Below are 22,007 nucleotides of genomic sequence, written 5' to 3'. Positions count from 1 at the left end.
GAATGAAGCTTGAGGGAATGAAAAAAGTTTTGTACTCCCCGCTAGATAGATCAGCTTCCCTCTTTTCCATTGGAACAAGCTTTCAAAATCTTACAAACCACACTTACCCAGGAAAAATATAATATACAGTCTGGCAGTGCTTATGACAAAAGAAAATCTAATTACATTTCATGAAAACAAGTCTTCATTCAACTCCAACTGTACAACTGCAGAGATGTGTCATCAAGGATCTTGGGGAGAAACAGAACAATATTTTGCTTCATGTCATGAATACAATTAAAAAAAAACCAAAACTCTGGTGTCCCTGCCCTATATGTCCTGGCACCAGGGACATAGCTGTGTGTTTAAAATATTGGATGGCAAACTGATATCATAAGAATAATATTAATAATGAAAGGTCAATATAAATAGAATGCATAGGGGTCATATCTCCCAGGAGGAAAGAAAAGGAACTAATATATGGTCTTAGCACAGAACTTGAACTTGCATTAAACAAGATAATAATAATATTTACATAGTCCTTTACATACTTCAAGCCTTTCACGCTATGATGATGTACACTCTTAATTCCTAGTGATTTCAGCAATGTCATCAGTGAGAGTCATATAGGATGGCATTTATTTCAATAGCATACAGGAAATGTGTAATATGACACGTATGTGGGCCTCTCATGAGGAGGAAGAAGTAAAAAGGGGAAAATGAGATGTGATATTCTAATAAACTCTAAATTTCAAGAAAGTTTATATTAGAATATAAGTTTGGTAACAAAGAGACTGGGGCAGGGGGCTGTGTGGCCAGTGAGATGGGGTATGGGCGCTTGTGGGGTGATGAGAAGCCCTGGGTCCCTCTTAGGGGTTTGGAAGTCCCAAGGTAGTGAGCCCTTGAGTCCATTAAGCTAGATGTATTTTCCAAGCGTAAGACAGAGCTCTGTCTGAAAGATCCAACTGCAAGCTTTTTTGTTTAAGACACGCAGAGAACAGAACGTAATCGTTAGAGGTGTGGAAAGACACCTAGAGCTAGTGGCACTGACATATGCTGTCCAGAAGTGGAAAGCAGACTTAAATGGTGGGCCAGAAATTAAGTCTTTGAAGATTCCAAAAAGGGTCTTGGAACTGAGCGATGCTGTCACCAGAGAGAGGCTGAGGGGGTTGGTGAATAGGAGAGTCTATTGTTTAGAAATCATTATAGTTTGTTCTTACAAGTTTGGCAGGTTCTTGGTACAATTATATAACTACACATACATTTGGCATATAGAGATGAATTATGTATTCTGCATGTAATTACATGTAGCAAAATGTGTACTTTTATTTGGTGGGTATTTACATAGTACAGGGAATCGTGTACTCAGAAATAATTAGCATAAATTATTATTTAAAAAACAAAAGTTGTTTGGTTTTCTCGAGCTTCAGAAAAAAAAGAATCTGGAATCTTCCTTTCATTTATTCCAATAGTCCATGCCAAATTGTTCTGGAAGTCCATCGCCAAAGACAAAAGGAATACACTGTAATTTCCCTCTGTTGTTCATCATCTTTTGATTTAAGGAAAAGGCCTTTTCAAATTTAAGGTGTCTCAATACTTCTGTCTGGCCTTAGATATTCCTAAATTTAAAACATTTTCAAATTCAGTCAGCTTGAATGAATACCTAGATATAAATTTTCAGCTTCTATATTTGTAAAACTGAGACTCTCATACGACTCATTAAGAGTATGAATAATTTTTTTACCGTGCATCAAAAAGTAGCCATGTCTTTATGTTTATCTGTGAATAAGTTATGAAGGAAACATTTAGCATTATATATTGTCTCTGGTTATCTGACATATTTCTTGTTGGAAACAATTCAAAACCAGTTCTAATTTGGATGCAAAAATATTCAGAAAGTGAATTAAGGTTTTAGAGCTGAATCTCTTTTGAGTTTTCTTTTTAAGCATATCACATAGGACAGAAGATTTCTGAATTTTTTCATTATTCTTGGCGTTGGCTTAAAAACTCTATTCTCCAACTTTTTCTGGAGATAAAGTTTCTAAGTGAAACTTAATTTTATGAGTTCATTATAAATAAGATCTTAGAACATAGAGACTCTTTTGTGAGGGATAAAGAGGATGGCTTTTTTTATAATGCCCTAATTGTAAGACATTTTTCAGTTTGGAAGAAATTCTTGATGGTTAATTCCTTCAAGGAATTAGGTTAACTATATCAGAACGATTACTAAATTAGAATCTTTAGGAAACAGGGTAATATATTTTCCTTTCTTGGGGCTATCAAAGGAGGACCAATTTAGTAATAATCAACCCATATGGCATTTTAGAGAATTTGCCAATTTTCACCTTAATTGATTTAATCAACTCTATGTAGCTGTTGGGAGAAAGGAGGGTCCACCAACACCAGGAGGGTAGGAAAGTGTGAACTTCTGAAAGTGCTTTACATTCTGTAAGTTACATTCATTAGTATTATCACATCCCCATTATAGGCAAAATAAAAAGGGTCAGAAAAGAAATTTAGGCATTCTGGACGCATATTTATTTGTCTGATCTGGTGCGAAACTGTAATTATTTAAAGGGTTCAGGAACAAACATCATTTTGGTCAGTCTTCCCATCTGATTACTTGGGGCTTGATTTTTGAAAGATTGGGATGGTGAATTAGCCATATACTTGAGAACTGTGAGCTTTCTTTCCCTAAAGGGAGAGCCAGAACATCAGTGTCTCCGGGTTGTTTTTCTTGTGCTTCATTCTAAGTAATATTGTTTTCAAGTCAAGACACTTCTCATTTCCTGGGCCAGTTATCTTACTAACCTGCCTCTGTCTCACACTTCGCTCTGGGTTCTTACAGCCATTATTCCATTGTCTTTGTAGATGCTAATAGAGATCTAGGTCCTAAAACCTTTCCATTTTCTGAATATTTTATACAGTACACAGCTTGTATAGATCCACTGTATTTGGATGTCAGCAGGTCCTCCTGATCTACCAAGGGGAGGCTGAAAGTCAATATAAAAAGAAAGAAAGAAAGAAAATAGCCTTTTGAAATAGATATAACTTGTTCTTATTCTATATTTATACTCAAGAAAAAGATAATGTACTTTAACAAGTTTTTTTAGGTCTCTGCTGATTCTTTCAGGCAGCTAAGGGAATTTTTGATCAGTGATTTATCTGGAGTGCTTTTCCTTTAAAATGGTAACATTTTGTGGTGCTGGTAAAGTTATTCTAAACCTTTTTCCCCCTGTAGAGAGCAATTAGCCTTGTATAACTCAAAACTTTGGTAGAAGAAATCTAAACTTTATTTAAATAGAGCTAAACATTTGGGCCATTCAATGTAGTGCTTTTTCGACTAAGTCCAGTTAGCATGTAAATAACGTAAGTATAACCTGAAATGTAACAAGGGTATTTAATACTCATCCAAATTTATTTCTGAAATATTGCCGTGGATTCAGAATCCTGAATTCCAACCAGATGTATTTCTGGAGTATTACACAGGTCATATATATTTCACTTTTTTTTGGTTCAAACCCTGGGGATCGACACGATAATTAGATTGAGAACATCTGCACCAAATCCAAACCATTTCCCTGATCCTTCCTTGAGCCTTCCCCACGGGAGGGATTTTTTTTTTTTTTTAAGCCCTTGCACATTTTATTTGTCTAGGTACCTTTCGGGCAATTCCGAGGTCTCACCTGCCTGCCACTGCACAAATAGGAGGGGAAGGCAGACGTACCCTCAAGTGTGGGAGCGGGAGGAATCTTTACATGTGGCATTTCGTCGGGACGGGAATCGCTAGAGGTGGCACTGCTGTTTCCCGCTAGGGGCCTGGCTTTGGGACAGGGCGTGGCCAAGCGCGGGGCGCGCGGGTGGGCACGTGTGCAGGGACCAGAGGACGCGAGTGTCGGGGCGCCGCTGCCCTCTACCGGGCGGCGCGGTCGGAGCTGCAGCGCGGTCGCTAGCCGACTGCGCGCGCGGGCTCGGGCGCCCCACGCCGAGCCGGCCCTAGGCGTCCCGAGGTCGGGAGTGCCCTTCCTGGCGCGGCGTCACTGCATCTGGGGCCAAGGCTCCCGGCTCCCGCCCGCTCCCACCCACCTGCTTCCTGCCCTTGCTGCTGCTCAAAGCTGCCGCCGGGACGCCCAGGGAACCCCCCTAAAGACCTCGGGAGTCGCGCGTTGTCGAAACTGAGGCTCCTGGTCGCCAGTGGCCGACCTGGGGGCAAGTGTGTTCTCCAAATCTCGGGGACTTCCACTTCCAGTCCCTTCATTCAAAAATGTTGAGTTCACTCCAACGATCAACGCTAAACCCTCGAACTCAGTTGAAATGCAATTATATCCCACTTACATGTTTTGTGTTCCTTACAGATTTTTACATATAATTTTCGAGATTGAGGAATGTGGCTATTTGTTTTAACTAATTACACGTTAAAAGAAGGGCGGGAGAGTAAAAGTACAGTATTCCTACTGGAAACTCAAACTCACACGTGTGTTATAATCAATTAAAGATGACGACCATAAAACGCGTACTTCTTGCCAGGTTTCTTCGAAGAAAGAAATCAAAAGAGAATTGACTTTGGGGTTTATATTTTAGCATTCCTATAAACTAGGGACCATGCTTTTTGTTATGAGCGTACCCACACTTTCCAAGTTTTTGCACCCAAACCGATGTGTCTGAACTACAGGAAGTTTCTAAGGCTGTTCCGCTTAAGCGGTGCGGGGGGATACAGAACTGGGCTCCAAGACTTTTCCTGTCGTGGCCTAAGCTTGCGCAGCTCCGGCGGACAGGGGCCATCGGGACCCCCGGCCACCAGGGGCGCGGTGCGGCGCGGGGACCGCGCGGCCACTGTGCGGGACATTAACGTGTGCAGAGACACGGGGGTCAGGGCTGCTTTCCCCCGGCTCCAGTGCCCCCAACATGAAACGCCGTTCGTGTCTGGCTCGGTCTCTGAATCCGGCTGGGTCGCAGGGAGAGGGTGTGCGGCAGCCGACCGCCAGAGCGCCTCGCACCAGCGCCGCAGCCGTGGGCCGGGTCCACGCGGGGTCGGGGCTCGGGCAGGTGGTCGCGGCGGCTCCGCGCGCTCGGCGCCCTGCCGGAGGGCGAGTGAAAGCGGCGCGGGGCCGGTGCCCTTCCCAAACGGCCGCCCGCTCCCAACAGAGGGCCCAGAAGGGGCTGCGCTGCGTCGCCGCCCGAGACCGCGACCCCCGGCGCCCGAAAACCGCCCCAGGTGAGCCGGGCCCGGGTCCTCCTGCGGGGGCCCGGGGCGCCCCTCCCGTCGCCCTCCAGCGCCCCCTCGGGGCCGGGGAGGCGGCCGCCGCCCGCAGGGGCCGGGGGCTCGGGAGGGGCGGGGGTCGCGGGCCTGGCGGCGGGCGCGGGGGGGAGGGGGCAGGGGCCGCGCACGCGAGGCCCGGCGGCCGCCGCCGCGCCCTCGGGCTCCGACTCCGGCTCCGGCTCGGGCTCGCCATGGCTGCGGCGGCGCCGTGAGGAGGAGTCCGCGTCCTCCGTGGCGGCGGCGGCGGCCGGCTCCAGGCCGGGTTTTGGCGCCGCCCGCCTGCTGCCTCCTGGCGGCTCCTGAACTCCAGCCCCCTCTCTATCAGCCTCTCACTCCGTCTCAATATGTCTCAAGATGGCGGCCAATGTGGGATCGATGTTTCAATATTGGAAGCGCTTTGATTTACAGCAGCTGCAGGTCAGGCTTCTCCTCGCTCGGCCTCTCGCCCGGGGGTGGGGGCTGCGGGCGGTCGCGGCCTCCCCCGGGGCCCCGGGCTGCCCGGCCGCCGGGGGGCCGCGGCGGAGGGGAGGAGGGGGGTGCCGGGGAAAGCGGGGCCGAGTCGGGGATAAGTCCCTCTCGCTCCCCGGCCCCCATTGATAACTCGCTTGATCAGAAATTGATCCTCTTTGTTCAATTCATCGATCAGCCCAAGATGGCGCCGGGAGCCGCCGCCGCCACCGCTGCCCCCGGTGTCGGCCCCCACCCCGGGCGCCCCCCCGGCCCTGCGCCGCCGCCGCGGGACCGGGGAGGGGGCGGCCCCGGCGGTCCGCCGGGTGCGCGCGCGAGCGGGGAGCGGGCGGCGGGCGGCGGCGGCGGGCGCTGCGCCGGGAGGGGGCTGCGGCCCGGCGGCGGCGCCCTGCCGCGCGCCCCGCGCCCCCTGCCCGCCGTATTCCCGGGGAAAGTTTGTGGGGAGTTGCTGTGGGGGTGAAGCGCCTGCCTCTCCAGGAGGAGCAGCCGCCGCCACTGCCGCCGGCGCGGCGGAGCTGGGGCTGGTGGCGCTGTGGTGCCGCCGGCTCGGGGGAGGGTCAGAGCGGCCACCGGCGGCGGCGGCGGCGCGGCCGGGCTCCGGCCAGGCGGGCGGGTGGCCGGGCGGGCGTCCGCGCTACCCGGCCGGCCCGGTCCCCGGCCGCGGCCCCTGGCCGCGGCCCCCGGCTGTCAGCGGGCAGGGACCGCGCCGCCGCTCCCCCGCCAGGCGTGGGGCGCCCAGCGCGGACCCCGGGGTTTGTTTACGTCCGGGCGGGTGCCCGGGGGCCACCCGCAGACCCCGCAGCCGCCCCGCTCTTTTGTGTGCCTGCAGGAGCGGCGCGGAGCCGGCCCCTCCGCGGCCGGGGACCCCGGTAGGGGCGCTTGGGGAAACTTGCTGGGGGCGGCGGGCGCCGCGCACGCGGAGCCCGGGTGTCGGGTGTCCCGGGGGCGCGGGTACGGGCGCCGGAGGAGGGCTGCAACTTTCTCCGAACGCAGGCCCGGCTCTGTGCCCGGTTGCGCGGTCTGTCCGGGCCGGGGGCGCTTGCTCCCCGGCGCCTGTCCGGGCGGTACTCTCCCCGCGCCCCGGGGCTCCCGCGGACCCCAGTAAATACCCCCCCCCCCCCCCCCCGCTTCTCTCTGATCCTCTCCTCCGAGGCCCTGTCCTCCCAGCAGGGCCCGCGGGGGCAATGGACCGCGCGGCGGGTCCGCTTCGAAATGTCTACTCCGATCGGGTTGTCAAAACCAAAGCCCCCGGGGCCTCGCTGGACTGTGGTGTACCGGGCCGTGGTCCACGCGCCGAGCCCCGGGCGCCGAGGGGGCATCGTGCTGGGGCTCCACATCCGGCGCCCGAGCCGCAGGCGTGCCCAGGGGGCGCGTTCCTGCCTGCCAACCCCCACCCAGGGGAGCGGCGCGCCCTCGGGGTCCGCCCGGGACCTGCCAGCTCCGCGCTCGCGGCTCCGGGACGGCCCCGGGACTCTGCCAGGTGGATGTTGTGCGTAGCCGGAGCCAAGTTGAAGGTGAGCGGCGTGTGGGCCAGAAACTCCGCGAGCGCTGGCGGTGGGGTTGGGGGGGGTGGTGTCTGCGTCTTAGAGACCCTGGGCGGCCTGGCGCTCGGGGGCGGGGGTGTGGGCCCTCGGCGTCCCGCGGGGGACGGCTGTTGCTCCCAACTCAAAGGTGTGCTTGAAGGTAAATTTGGCCTAACTTTCCTAACCTGGAGGACTGGTGATAGTGACCTACAGTACTTTTAGGAGGAAAGCAAATGAACTCCAGATGCGGGCTTGTATGAAGTGAAGCGGAGTGGATTAAAATTATATAAACGGAGTATGACAACTTTAATTGTGTGTGCTTGTTTTCTGCTCTTGCCTACGTAAGAGCGGTAAAGCAGACTCATAGTCGTTATGAAATTTCTTCAGATTTCTCACTTAACTAGCAAGAAGACTATGTGAAATATGTATTTCCGATAAGATTAAAACTTAAAGGAGTTCGTGTTTATTGACTAAAATAGATTACTCCAAAGTGTCTATTGTGTAAATTAGATTCCTGAATGTAATGAACACAGCTGAATGGCATTTTTGATAAATTGGTCTACCCTGTTTTAGTAAAAATAGCTCCCTTTTACCATAATTTAATTCTTGAGCTTACTGTAAAACCCGTTGTGGAGTTTTAGGAGACAAACCTTAATTTTTTTTTTTTCTTGTCTTCCTAAATGTGACATTCTAGCTTAACACCATTGCGGTTTCTTCTTTAAGCATCCTGGCAAAACTGCCTGGGAGGTGGATTTGGTTTCTAGGGAGTTATTATATGAACTCTTTGACCCTGTTCCCCCCCACCTTGGTGATTAGCTAGTTCTTCAGGGTAGCATGGTTAACTGTGTAACTTTACTGAAAAGTTTCCCTGTCAGTTCATGTGAATGCACTTTCGGATGTTCATCTTGAACCTTAAAAATTCTTTGTCTGAGCATCGTTTTTTTTACTGAGCAGCCATTGGCTTTTGGTGATAGATAAGGATTTGGCCTTCGATGATTTCCTATTGCCGCTTCATCGCCTGTTTGAAAACCTTCAGTTGCCTGTGGAACGCCCAAGTTCCAGGAGAAGGCTAAACTAGTTCTTTCTCTGGGCCCTGAAGAGGCCTTTTGAATTGATATCTAGTTTAGCGTCACCTCTATTCTCAGACAGTAAGTGAGCCAGTGGGACTGCAGTTTGAGAAGAGAGAATTCATTAGTTTCAGACTCTTCTCATCTTTCCAGAGCCCCTTACACCGAGATCGGGTTGCCTGCAGAGCCCAGCGAGGGTTGTGGTAAAGAGGCTGGGTCTCGGAGGGTCCAGGTGAGTTGAGGCAATTGTGCCCCTGGCCACAGTGCGGGGAGCCGGGGCTGAGCTCCGGGCCCTCTGCTCGGTCTGACTTGAAGCTGCCTTGGGCTGTGCAGTGAGTGCCCAGGAAGAGAGTTTCTGAAGACTGAGCTCTATTTTGTTTCCTTTTTAGTCCCAAAGTCTTGTTGGTATGGGAATTTCAGTGATCTGGCCTTGTTAAGACTAGTTGGACAAGTTTTTATCCTATCCCAGACTTGTAAAAACCAGGATTTTTTTTTTTTAATAAGAAAACCACTATTGTATAAATTTGCCTTTTAAATACACGTTTGGAAAGAGGACACTTTCTAAAATGAGCTCATGTAACTCTGTATGTTAGGGTAGCTTTTTGCCAGTGCCTGGCTAGGGCGTTCGTTATTCCTACGTGGTGACTAGCCTTTCCCTTTAAGGAACCTCTGCAAAAGTAACCTTTAAGTGTTTTCCTCTTTTTCAAAATAAGAAAACAATTTCATTTTTGCTGCAAGTCCATTTTCTGGTTGCTTTTATTTTGTTTTCTCCTGTTAAGGAAGTGTGTATGTTACCAGCCCTCCAGAACTCTTCCCTCTAGGAAGTATATTATTTTGATTAAAATATGTATCTCATCTAGGACCCTTTATAAAATAATGAGTAAACAAATGGAGGGGTTCCACACAACTGCTGTTTTTGTTTTCTTGGTTCTCTTAATATCATTGTCTTTGACATTGAGTGTGGGAAGGGGGTCATTATCAGTTGATTAAAGTTTTTTTTTCCTTTTTTCTTTTTCTTCTACACAAAACTACGTGTAGGGTTTTTTTTGGGTTTTTGTTTTGCCTTTTTTTTTTTTTTTTAACGGTGTAAGTCAGTGAAGGGGCTGAGTTATGCAGCACCTCCTGGGCAGTTGGGTCCATAGAGGCCCTCTTCTGCTTCCCCAATTTCACCCATCTCCTGCCAGTAGTTAGTGACATGAAACGGACAGATTGCTAGTCCCCTCAGGAATGACTCTCTCCTAATCCACTGAGCTAACCTTAAAATTAAAAATACTGTCTGGTGAGCTGATGGAGCCCAAGACCTTTAGTGGCCGTTGAAGAAGTTCTCTGCCCTGTTGTGTACAATTCAGACGAACCCACTCGGGTTCATGCGGGGCCGGGGGGGCGGTGTGGAGGGGGGCGGTGTGGAGGGGGGCGGGTGTCCCTGTGCAGAAGCACCAGGCTGTGCTTGGAGACCCTCCACTCCGAGTCTGCCTGGAGCAGTCAGCAGCCTAAACTGCTCCTGAGGCTGTGCTCACATTCTGCGTCTTAGGAGAGAAAACAGGGCTCCAAGTAGAAAATCCATGTGCCTTTCAGCTCCTTTATAAAAGCACAAGGAACATCCTCAGTGAAAGGAAGGAAGGACAGATTTGTTAGAGGAAAAGTTGTACATTTTTAAAAAGAGAAATTCATCGTGTGAAAACTCCTGTAGAGCTAAGCCAGATTCCCGCCTGTGCTTCCGTCTTTTTCAGGTCACACGTTTGGCTTCATGTAAGTGTCACATATTTAAAAGACAGGTATATCTGATGGACTGTAACATAAATGCTGACTAAAAGTTACTATAAACATGAAATATACAGGATCATATATTTTTAGAGATTATTTAAAAACCTATTTAATGCATTATACATACATTATATATATATAGTAGCTTTCCCTATGAAAGTTCTGATTTTTACAAGTAATTGTCAAAGATAGAAATTCGTGTATTTCATCCTGTTGTTTTGTCTGAAGCTCTGCATTATGGCTGCAGAGAGATAGTTTTGGTTTCAGCTGAAATTCCCCTGCCTCTGATTGTCTAAACCAGAGCCTTAATCTTATTTTAACATACTTAAAATGTTCAGAAAACCCGGAAGAATTGTTTTGTATAAGTAGCAAGTGAATGTGGTTTAAACACTCAAGCAGTTCTGGTATCTAATTGGAAACAGGTGGAATTCTTGGAATCCTGTGTTTGAATCTTATTATAGCAGAGCACAGAGACACTCCTTACTTATGGCCATTCATTTTGTTGAAGCTGTTTAAAATGGGGCTCTTTGACCTCTCCGTGTGCCCCACTGCTGTTTACCTGGATGTTCAGCTGTGCTGGGCGTTTTAGGGACGGGATACCTGTGTGTGCTTGGACACCCAAGAGAACTGTGCATGTGTGGATCACGGAATGAAAGGGGAACTTTAATGGCATAATTAGACGAGCGATTTAATATCTGTATTATATAACTAATAGAGCAAAGAAATTTGTGATTTCTGATTTAATAAGCATTTGTTGACATGAGCATTTGGGTACCTTTTCTTATACCCTGATAAACATTTCAAATTCAGAAAGAAATTACTTTCCCTAAGTACATTTAGAGATGTAACCTTAAATAGCAATTATCTCAGTCATTTTTCCTATTCTACTTTTCAAAGCCAGCTAATAGCCTTGGTTTTGCTTTATGTTTAAGAACCAAGTTTCGGTTGGTGTTTAGGTGCTGATTTGTGTCGAGCTGTCGGTTCTCACAGTCTTGGATTTGCTGAGCTGTAATCAGTCCTGCTTTTCAGCTCTCTGAGAACGCTGGTAGAGGAGAACGGTCTTTGGCTGGGCAGGAGGTGTTCCTGCAGGGACTTACCTGGGATTGACGGGGTACCTGTGGCATAGCCTTCATTTGTACCATGGCTTGAAGCTGCTTTGAAGCACCCGGGCTAAGCACCTGGGATAATGTACCTGTGACTTAAAAAGTCTGTGCGCTACCCTGTTCATATAATGTGACATAGTTTGAAGGCAAACAGCTCTTCGGAAAGACGTCTGATTTGTTGCAAACCCCATCAAGAACCTTTCCTTTGAAAAGTAAACAACTCTCTAATAAAAATAATTCTAATTCTTGCTGTAATTAAATTCTGATATGATGATGTTAGTATGCAAAATAAATGTTGTCAGTTTCTTCATTTGAATCTGAAGGCCTTTCCTTATGCAGGAGGCCTTGGGCAGGCAGCAGAATTTTTGTGTTTATTAGAGCCCTGGGCCTGGGGCAGCCTGGGAAGTTCTTCAAATGTATGATTGGTGGGATCCCTACGCAGAGGTTTCCCCCCACCCCATCCTCAGGAACACCGTGGGACAGGTGAGCGGAAAGGAGCGGGGTTGGGAGTGTTCAGTCCTTCCAAGAATTTATCCAACACTGCAGAGCCACTGGAAGAATAGGTAGGAGGTGCACACGAAACTGACTAGATTCTGCTTCCTGCTTTGAGGCACTTGTGAACACCAACTATGTGGTCCACACCTTTTATAAGACACAAGAGGCCACAGCAGGGCCTACCCAGTCTTGCTTGTGGCCGACTCACTCAGCTGACAGTTGAAATCCTGGATGCTTTTGACTGTGATTTGTGAAGTGAATGTCGGGAGAAATTACCAGAGCTCTCTCTGAAGCTTGTGCTCTCTTAGCGTTACCCGGGGTATACCAGCACGCGGCCGTTTTCTTAGACATCTTTCTTTTTGACTGTGTTTATCAAATAGGTTAAGGCAGTTAACGTTTCTTTAAAAAGTTAGGCATGGTTGTGCGGTGTCTTGAGTTTGGTTAAGGGAAAAACAGATTGACAAATTAGCTCTTTCTTAAGTGAACATTGCGAAATTGTGAGAAATAGAATGCCATTCTTACTGTCATTAAAATTTTATTTGGGTGTTGACAGCTTTTTGCCAAATGTAAGGCGTTCAGATCCTGTCCACCCAGCTGTAAAAAACAAAAAACCCAACCAGCTCAAAAGCTTCTTTCCAATTTTCCAATTTCCCCCAAAAAGCAAGATGGTCTTTCTTAATCACCAGGTCTCTTCCCCTAATAAATTGTTGACATTTTATTTTCTAACATAGTTTTATATTTTTAAGGCCCAAAAGAATATGAACTCATTTTAGGCATCTTGGTTCAGTTGTTATTTTGGACCTGCAGGGGTCTTTGGTTTATTGCCACCTTCCCTTGGATTTTTAGAGGAGAAATTGCTGTTTAGATCAAAATAATTTGATGTAAAGCTAGTAAGTGACACCAAGGGTAAATCCTTGTCTTGAAGAGCTGGAAGATGCAAATAGAAGCAAGGCCGGTGAGCTGCTGGCAAAGGAAGGGCCGCTTCGGAGCCGCGCTCAGCCTGGGTGCTGCCAGCCGAGTGCCTGCTGCCACCCTGCTTGCCACTTCTTGTCCCTCTCTGAGCTCCCGCCCTGCCAAGCCTGTCCCCTCCTTTGTGTGACAACTGTTGTTGTTGTTTTTTTAAAAGTATTTGTGGAGCTCCATTATTTTGAGATTCTTGGAAGAAAGATACTATGTAAATGAAAATTAAAAATAAAATTCTGGCTGGAGGGGATTGTACGTTCAATTTTTTGATTAGGTTTGGAAAAGATTTTTTTCCTCCTTACCCTGAAAATAAGAACATTCTGTTGCTCCTGTCACCGTTTTTGCTTCATTCTGAAAGGTGTGGCAGATAATGGTGAAACGCATCCTTTATTTTCTGTTTTTCACCATGATAGTTGCCCTAGAACTTGAACCCATGCAGTTCTGTGTACAGTGAATTCTTTGTTTCACATTGTTCTGTGCCCAGCTGCCCATAGGACACAAACCTTTTAAAGGGGAAAAAATTTTGGGTCATCACCATGCAGAAGTTACAGCTAAAATACGTAGACCTGCAAATAAAATTCCACCTTCCCTTACCGTTCACACAGGAAGAGGTGTTGTAAGTTGTACGTTTTTGAAACAGAAAGCTGTGAGAAGACAGAGGAGCCATGTAAACCAGTGTAGAAACCTCAGTTTACTGGAATTGCTTCATTTCATTTGTGCCTCGACTCGTTTACATAACACAGTGTGCTGTCACACCGTTCAGCCAAGTCGGAGACAGGTCAGGTTCAGAGTCATGCTTCTGCTCCACAGGCATGTGTGGGACCCAGGAGCCAGACGGGAAGCCCAGGCTGCTGCCAAAGCGCCCTGTCCAGGTGACGTGGTCTGCCAGGGACCTCAGGGGCAAGCGCAGAGGACCAGTGAGGTGGCCAGGGCCTGGCGAGCACTTACCTTGGAGAGCAGCGTGACGCAGGCAGGAAGTCGTCACCTGGAGCCGACCATCCCTGGGGGTTGGGGGAGGGGGAGGGACACATGCTCTTCCCCCCATGGTTCCTCAACCCTGGCACCCCAATTTGTCAGCATTGATATGGCATTGGAAGAGGAAGGATATTGCCAGCTATGGTTGAATGTCATCGTCAGGAGGAGTAAGAAGTGGTTTGTGGTGATTGTTTTACGTTGCTCTGTGTTGGTATGTAATTAGGCTGTCATTTTAAGACACACTGATACTTTAATAAATCTTGTGTGTGCGTGTGCGCGCGCAGTTAGTTTTGAAGGCTGCTTGTATGTGAGAGCCAAAGCTTCCTAACTTCAAGAGCTGAGTGTAGCCTTTACTTGTTTGAAAACTGTCTGAAACAGGTCGCGATCCATTATGTATGTGGCTGCCAGATGAATCTTCCCAAATCATTGATTTCATCATGTCATTCCTCTCCTTAAAGACCCACAGTGGCTCACGTTGGCACAGAATGGCGGCCACATTCCTTAGGAGGCAGAGTTCCTGACGGCTGTCTCCACCCCGCCTAACCCTTCCCCCCCCCCCCCCCCCACTTAGGAGGATCCCAGATCCCCGCTTCACTGGGGAAACTCCTCCCTCTGCACATCTGAGTCTGCAGCCTAGTTTATGCACTTCTTCATTTTCACCAACGCCAAGGGAGCCCCTGTGTGCCAGGCACTGTGATGCAGGTTGAGAGAGCCATGGATCCCCGCTGGAAGAGCGGGCAGCCTGCTATGGGCAGAGGTGTGCCGCGTGGCTGGGAGGCAGCCGTCACGGAGCATGCGTGTGGATCGGTGGAGGGCTGCAGAGGATGGGCGTCCAGAGCCGGGTGGGGTGGGCAGGGAAAGCGCCCAGAGGCCAGTGAGTTCTGTGCACCTGGGGAAGCGTGGGAGAGGGTGTGCCAGCAGAGCAGTTGGGGGGTGGCCGGTGGTCGCTGAGCTCTGGCTGTCTCCTTTGCTGTTTCTGATGGCCCCCACATAGCACCCACTGAGCTTCCCAGGCACGCACCTGCTATTCACTCTGCCCTCTGCTGTGGCACCCACCACAATTCTTGGCACCCAGCGAGTCCTGCTGCACGAGAACTGAGGGCGTCTTTTAGGGAGCAGTCCTGTGTATTTCTGATTTGGGACTCACTCAGCTAGTTAGTTTAAGAAAGCAAACGGAATTCTTCTTAGGATTGTGAAAGGTAGGCAGGGTATATTAAAATGGCTGTGTTTTGAAAGCTACTGATAGATACACACTGATAGAACATGTATTTCTTTTTTTATTCCCGTTTATTAAACTCCTTCTTTGCAAAGTGACATATATGTTGGTTAAAATACACATAATTGTATTTGTGGCACATAACACAAAAAATTCACGTTTTTAAAAATAGAATCGGGCAGAACAGTTCTTTGACAGAGATTTATTCTCTGACTCTGCTCACAACCTGAATGGGAGGAAACTTCCCCATATGAATGGGGAAAGTTGGTACTGCAACGGTCAGGACTCCACCAATGCAAGAGAAAGCGAGTAGCAAGAAACACGAAGGCTTGGGGGTCAGCGCTGGAGAAACGTCTCAGGTGTGCTCGGCCCCCAGAAGCTGTCCCGTGGGCCTGGGCAAAGGCTCCCGAGCAGCTCGTTTCACAGCAGTGGCCTTCATAGCCTGCATGCTTTCTCTGCTTCTTCATTTACAAAGAAAGTACCTAGGGTATTTTTGTAGGGGTGACGTCAGTGTCTGGCTGCGTCAGCATGTGCATGGATTTGGGGAAGTGAGGGCTGCCAGGACCTCACCAAGGGGGGCGCTGAGATGAGCCACTGTCCCTGGGGTCCAGCCTGGGTGGCTGATGAGGGGGGCACGGCCTGGTGTCCAGAGGGACGGGGAGGAGGCAGTGGAAGAAGACACGCTCCTTTGTTGGGCTTTGTGGGTTTTGGGGGGAGTGGCGGGAATTCAGGGGCTGAGCCCTGGGAAAAAGGAGGGGTGAAGTGCAGTGGAGAGGTTTTGATGTTGAAGTCTCCAAGATGGGTTGAAGCCTGTGGAGGATTTGTTTGCGTTTTGGTTGGTGCTTGAGAGTTTGGCATCATTTGCGGTGGGGAGGGCTGAAGAATTAATCTGGTCCCCCCGCTCCCACCTTGTGTCTTAACTTCCCCATTTCCGGAGCTGGGATTGCAGTGTTGCTTCAGGAAAAGGCAGAGAAGAGAAGGAAAGCATTGGATTCCTCTTATTGTAGCTGGTTTTATGTCCACTAGTGACAAGACAGATGCTTAAAAAAAATTTTTTTTTATGCCATATATATATATATATATATATATATATATATATATATATATATATATATATGGTATCAGCTCTCATTTCCTGAGTATTGACTCTGGGCAGGATCTAGTTTAGGCTGTTGATTTCTTTCCTGTCGTCCACACCACAGTCCAGTGGAGGAGCTACGATCCGGACTGGAAGGTGAGAAGCTGCGAGGAGAAGGTGGATGCCTGGGGCTGCCTCTGTCCCGTCCACACTTTCCCTGCCACCCCTGCTGTCCCTGAGAGGAGCTCTCCCTTGAAGCGGGGTCGTCGTGATGAGGCGACAGGGGGAGCAGAAGGGGTCCCCTGTCCACAAGCTGCCCGGGATGAGCTTGGGGGTGGGTGAGTCACTTAATGTGAGCAGCTGGGGATTGAGTAGAGTTTCTGAGGTGCACATGAAGGTACTTGGGTGACCAGTGGACAGACACCTTCTGGCCAAGGCCTTGCTGGATCCGAGACATTTTCTAGAGCCTCCCCTGCCCTGAGACTTCAGAGTCAGCTCCCAGCAATAGAGCTCCAAAGAGAATTATCTGAGAGAGAGTCCTTCCCCAGGCAGTGAGTACTCCCGTTAGCAAACTTTATCTTGATAGTAGGGGTAGAGTTCCAGCGTTGGGCTGAACATAACCCTCCTTGTGTCACCCGCTGCCCTCAACGCCCCATCTGTGCACAGAGCAAATTTGTGGGAAGAGTTTTGGGGAAATGGAAGGCAGGAGAGAGGCTGGTGGTGGGGCCTGGGCGGGAGGGAGGGAGCTGGCTCAGGGGAGGCCAGGCACTGTCCAGCGGAACTGCCCTGAGCACTGGGCTGTGGAGCATGGGTCTCTAACCAAGACTGTTCTCTGACACACCTGGCCTGATGCTGGTGCTGGGGAGCAATTCGCTGTGAGATGCTAATATTTGGCCAAGACGAAACTGCCCCCCTCAGCCCCTGGGAATCTAGTTGCTTTAGCCACCGTAGTGATACTGGATTCAAATCCACTCATATCACCAGAAAAGCATCAACCACGCAGGGTTTTGTTCCCAGGTGCAGGTGAAGGTGGTGCCGGGGTGTGTTCAGCAAGAGGCCGGCTCCGTAAGGGGTCTTCAGGTGGACATCCATCCCTTGATGAGAAGCCGGATCGGCTGACACGCCTTACTTTCCTCAAGGAGTCCTCTTGGGAAAGCTGAGTGTTCAGGCTCCTCTGAATTCACGTGATTTTCCTGCAGGCCTGGTTTTTTGGAGACGATGCGGCTTGTTTTGTGGTGACGTTGTACATTTAGTAAGAAAATATGCGCAAAGGTGCGCTGGTCTCAGAAATAACGCAGCATGTTTGAGTGAGGGGGTTTGCAATTTTGTTTGTTTTTTGAATGACTCATTCTTTTTCGTAGACTGTTGGGGCCTCTCATCCATTCATTTATTGAGCGGGTCTCCGTGGTGCCCAGTGTCCACACTGGATCCTGTTCGAGCCCCTGGGGTACCAAGAGGACTGAGCCCGCGGCCCCACTGGTCAGAACTGCAGGACACAGGGCATCCGCAGGCGTCAGATTCGGGGCTGGGCGTGTCTGATGTGTGCAGAGGGCAGGACAGGGGCCTGGAAAGATGGGCCTGGGACATTGTGCTGCACTGACCTCCCCTGTGAGCCAGGCGCTGCTCCAGCACAGCCTTCCAGTGACCAGAGCAGCAGGACGTCCCTGCCCTCAGGGAACTTAGGATCTAGCAGGGGAGATGGAAAGTAAACACAGAAGGAATAAGTACGTTACCGTTACCGAGTGCAAGTGCGTGCCCAGGGCCTGGGCCCAGACAGCCTCTGTGCAAAGCCCTGCTGAGTCAGTTCTGTGTTCTGAGGGCCCTGAGAGATGCTGCTTTTAAATGCGAGAGGGCCAATTCAGCACTCAGATTTGTGTTTAGGAGGATTCTTCCAGAAGCTCCTTAGGACAGGCTGATCAGAGTGTGAGGGGGAGGGGTGGGGAGGGATGGAGCCGGGAGGGTAGGACGTCCTAGTCCAGTAAGGGGTGGAGAGGGACTGGGCCAGGAGAAAAGATGCCAGGTTGAGTGCTGGTGGCCGAGGGAGGAGGCGGTGCCCGGGTCCTGGCGTGTCCAGGGAGGCTGCTGGGGTCGTGGTGGCCGTGGCAGAGATGGGCCCAGTGAGTGGCATTTGGACAGGCCTTCTGGGGGAGAGGCGTCAGCTGAGGAGACTGGGGCTGGGGGAGGGGCTGGGAGCAGTGCCTGGAGGAAGGAGTGGTCTTCAGGTTCCGGTAGATGCTGAGCGGCCAGCAGGCCTGTGTCATCTGGTGCCTGGTGCTGGCCCTTCCAGAGGTGGCCCATGCACACAGCCGCTGGGCTGGACCCCAGAGGTTGATTAAAAGCAGGTGGGGTGCCGTCCGCCCTACTTGAGCATTGGGTGTGACCCAGACATGCATGGAGTCAGCCCTTCGTTTCCTTTATTCATCCCTATTTGCTTTTTGTCGGTAATCCTTTGTAATTCCCTAGTTTCATGGTGTAATTTTAATGGAATTAAACTTGAACACTTCAATTTGTAATTAATTACGTTCGGCTTCAATTACAATGACTAATTATAACGTGATACCTGGTGGCAAGTCAGGTACGTCCTGCTGGCCGGTTCCTGTCTGTCAGCTATTAGGATGGCCACTCTCTGTCACCAGGGTTGCGGCTGCCTTTGGGGCTGCCCGGTGCCTCTGTCCCACCCCACCAGGGGCAGCTCCAGGACCTGTGAGGTGTGCAGCATGGGGGAGGTGCAGGGATGAGGGTGGTGGGCGGGGAGGCCTGTTTTAGGACGCAAAGGCTCAAACTTGTTTTCAGGTCAGAGAGCTAGGAAAGCAAGTCTGGGGGAGGCCGCACAGGGGGAGCAGGGCACTACTGCGGGATTCCTCTACTTACTCTGGGATATTGGAGGGAGGTCGCACTTAAGTCAGTGTGAACACGGCCTGAAGAACGGGCAGGATGGTGTAGGGAGAAAGGAAAAGGTGCAAGAACCACCTTGGGGTGAAAGAAGGGGGTGGGGTGGAAGCCAGGTTTAAAAATGTCACTGTGGGAACTATTCCCAGGTGGCCAATGTGCAGGGCTCTGGGACCAGTAAACTGCCTCAGACCTCACGATGGAGCTTTGTGTTTGTGGGCTTCCTCTTTACATGTGGTGGTGGTTTTATTTTGTGTTAGGAGGAGGGGGTCTTGCTGAGAAATCTGTACCCCGATCGACCGTTGCCCCTGAAGCTGGGCACTCCCATCTCCTGCTGATGGGGAATGGCAGCCCTTCCCAGAACTGGGCTGGGGGGGTGCATGTTCGCTCGAGGGCGCCATGGTGGGCCTCTCGCCCCTACCCGCACAGCCTCAGTCTCCAGACGCTCCTGCCATCCTGCTGTCCTCCAGGGAAGCTTCTTGGAACGGACTTTCAGCAGTGGTGCCCGTGGGTGGCATCCAGTGTCCGGTGGCCTGTTAATTTGAGAGGCTCAGGGCATTTTTTTAAAAGCAGATTCTTATATCTGAGACTAGGGAGGTTTTCCTGATGCTCATCTGTGAGTTTTCCAGCATTTCCTGTTGGGACCGTGCTGGCCAAGGGGCTGTGTCAGAAGCGCATGCTGAGGCGGAGTTTTGAGTTAGGCCATGAGGGCCCCTAAGTGTCTTACGGATTTCTGTTCTTTAAGGGAGAATTAGTTTTACACTTCGGAGAGGGAGCGTGATGGCGCAGCACGTGCTTGGAAAACTTTTCCCCGTTGAACATGCTGCTTGCTGTCCTGGTGCATAGGGCAGCTCCCTGGGCATGATGCCTGATACCTCTGCTCTGTTACTTTTTAAGATAAAATTTATATAAAACTCACCATTTTAACCTTTTTAAAGTATACGATTCATTATTTTTTGGTATATTCACAATGTGGTGCAACCGTCACCACAGTCTAATTCCAGAACGTTTCCGACACCCCATCGAGAACCCCATGCCTGTCAGCAGTCACTCCCCGCCTGCCCCATGCCCCCCAAGCTCTGTGTAACCTTTAATCTACTTCCTGTCTCTGTGGGTTTGTCTATTCTGGGTGTTTCACGTATAAACGGAATCATACAGTATGTATGTGGCCTTTCGCGTCTGGCTTTTCACTCACTGTGATGTTCTGCCGGTTCATCCATGTTGTAGCAGGTAGGCACCACTTCGTTCCTTTTCATGGCTCAATAATATCCCATGGTGTGGATATACAACTTCTTGTTTATGCTTTCATAAATTGACGGGCATTTGGATTGTTTCCACTTTGGGGCTAGTATGAAGAAGGCTGCTGTGAACAACTCTGTGTGAGTGTTTATGTGACCATAGGTTTTCAGTTTTCTTAGGTATATACTTAAGAGTGGAATTGCTGGGTGGTAGGTGGTGACTCTGTTTAACGTTTTGAGTCTGTTACTTTGTGGCTTCTTCCCTGTAACTCCTGTTTTCTCTGGGGGTGCTTATTTTAAGGCCCAGACTGTTGTTCCATCTTAACTCTGTTCTGTTCTGCTCTGGTCTCCCTCTTGACTCTTTCTCGGGTGCCTTACTGATGGGGATCGCCCCCACCCCCACCCCGGGACCACTGTTACGTGCAGATGGATTGTGGAGAGGCTGGGAGCAGTTTGAATGAGAGCACACACTGTTGGCCGCCCCCCTCCCCTCATCTCTCCCCTCCCCGCCTTCCCTCCTTACTCACCAGCAAGGGGCCTCTCCCGTGGCCAAGTGTGCTGGGTATTTCACTTCATTTTGGCCAGAGAGATGGGGACTGTCAGGCAGATTTGCTTAAGGCGATGAGCCAGGACAGACTGCCATTTTCTGCCTGTGAACACGCCTGCGGGAGAAGAGGCTGCCCAGGCCTGCTGCCATCATCTTAGCACCAAAGGGAGAAGCCCAGGATGACGGCAACCACGGAGGACGTGGAGCAGGGAGGTGGCGGGAACCTGGGCCCTGGCTCCTGCAGCCGCCCTCCCCCAGCTCTCTGTGATGCCAAACGAGCATTGTAGCTGAAGTCCAGACCACAGGAAGCTTCTCCTGACTGCTTTGTCTGGGTGTGGACATGCAAGTCATGTTTTCTGAGATGCGCCTGGTCCTGGCTGAAGGCAGACCTGAGGGTGTTGTGAGAAGAAAGGGAGCGCTGAAGCTCTCTTTTCTGATAGCAAGCAGAATCCCATTTGCCAAGCCAGATGTCCTTCAGTACTTCAGATCCAGCCGATAAAGCACTGAGCATTTAGAATGGTTCATATAAGTTAAGTACAGTTAGAAGCTGGTGTAAATTGTGAATGAAATTGACAGGTTCCATAAGTTATAGCAAAATACCAAATCTTCTTCAAGTAGAAGATGTATGTGTATCTCTGTGGGTCTGTCAACCCAGACAGGTTATATCATCTTACCTCCTTGGAATAGAAATGAGGGGCTGCTATCAACCCAGTTCACTATAATTTCTGAAAGTTTTAGGGACATCTTGCCAGTTGTTTTATGTCAAAGATTGAAATCCTTAAGTCAAGTTGTAAGAACTTTAACGCTCTCATTTCTTTTTTTTTTTTTTTTTTCTTTGTGTTACGCGGGCCTCTCACTGCCGTGGCCTCTCCCGTTTGCGGAGCACAGGCTCCGACGCGCAGGCTCAGCGGCCATGGCTCGTGGGCCCAGCCGCTCCGTGGCATGTGGGATCTTCCCAGGACCGGGGTACGAACCCGTGTCCCCTGCATCGGCAGGCGGACTCTCAACCACTGCGCCACCAGGAAGCCCCAACGCTCTCATTTCTATACTATGGGCAGGAAAGATCAAACCCCTATTTTCTGCCTGCCTTCAGGGCATGTGTGTGTGTGTGTGGTATGTGTCTTGTTGTGTGCATGTGTACACACACGTGTCTCCCCCCACACGAGTTGCAGTAATCACTTCTCAGTTCACAGCACATTATGATTCATCTTACTAAATTTTTTCTCCTTTCTGCTCTATCCCCATTTCTAGTCTCCTCCTCTCCTCTTTCTAACGTGTTTTAATATGCCTCTATATGGATGTATTCTTGTAAAGTATGTGGCCTGTGTTGTATGTATAAGTAGTTATAATTCATAAGCGTGGCATCGTGCTATAACTCTTTCTCTCCTTCCCTTTCACTTCTCACTGTTTTGAGATCTGTCCGTGTTACCCCCCATAAATTT

General features: G+C 49.9%; 1 protein-coding gene across 11 annotated transcripts in view; it reads left to right on the top strand.

The window, feature by feature from the left end:
- The first annotated feature begins 5,393 nt into the window (after window positions 1–5,393).
- Window positions 5,394–22,007, top strand: part of CUX1 (cut like homeobox 1) — a 375,593-nt gene continuing 358,979 nt past the window's right edge. For 2 of the 11 annotated variants that reach the window (XM_032604939.1, XM_032604938.1), the window contains exon 1: window positions 6,595–7,221. In XM_032604939.1, the coding sequence (XP_032460830.1) occupies window positions 6,892–7,221 (330 nt within the window). In that variant the 5' untranslated portion in view covers window positions 6,595–6,891. The other 9 variants (XM_032604934.1, XM_032604935.1, XM_032604937.1 and 6 more) reach the window with 9 other exon arrangements.

The sequence above is a fragment of the Phocoena sinus genome, chromosome 15 (assembly GCF_008692025.1).
Source record: "Phocoena sinus isolate mPhoSin1 chromosome 15, mPhoSin1.pri, whole genome shotgun sequence".
In the NCBI taxonomy this organism is placed as follows: domain Eukaryota; kingdom Metazoa; phylum Chordata; class Mammalia; order Artiodactyla; family Phocoenidae; genus Phocoena; species Phocoena sinus.
The sequence above is the reverse complement of the archived record's forward strand: the minus strand, read 5'-3'. Positions and strand labels throughout refer to the sequence as shown.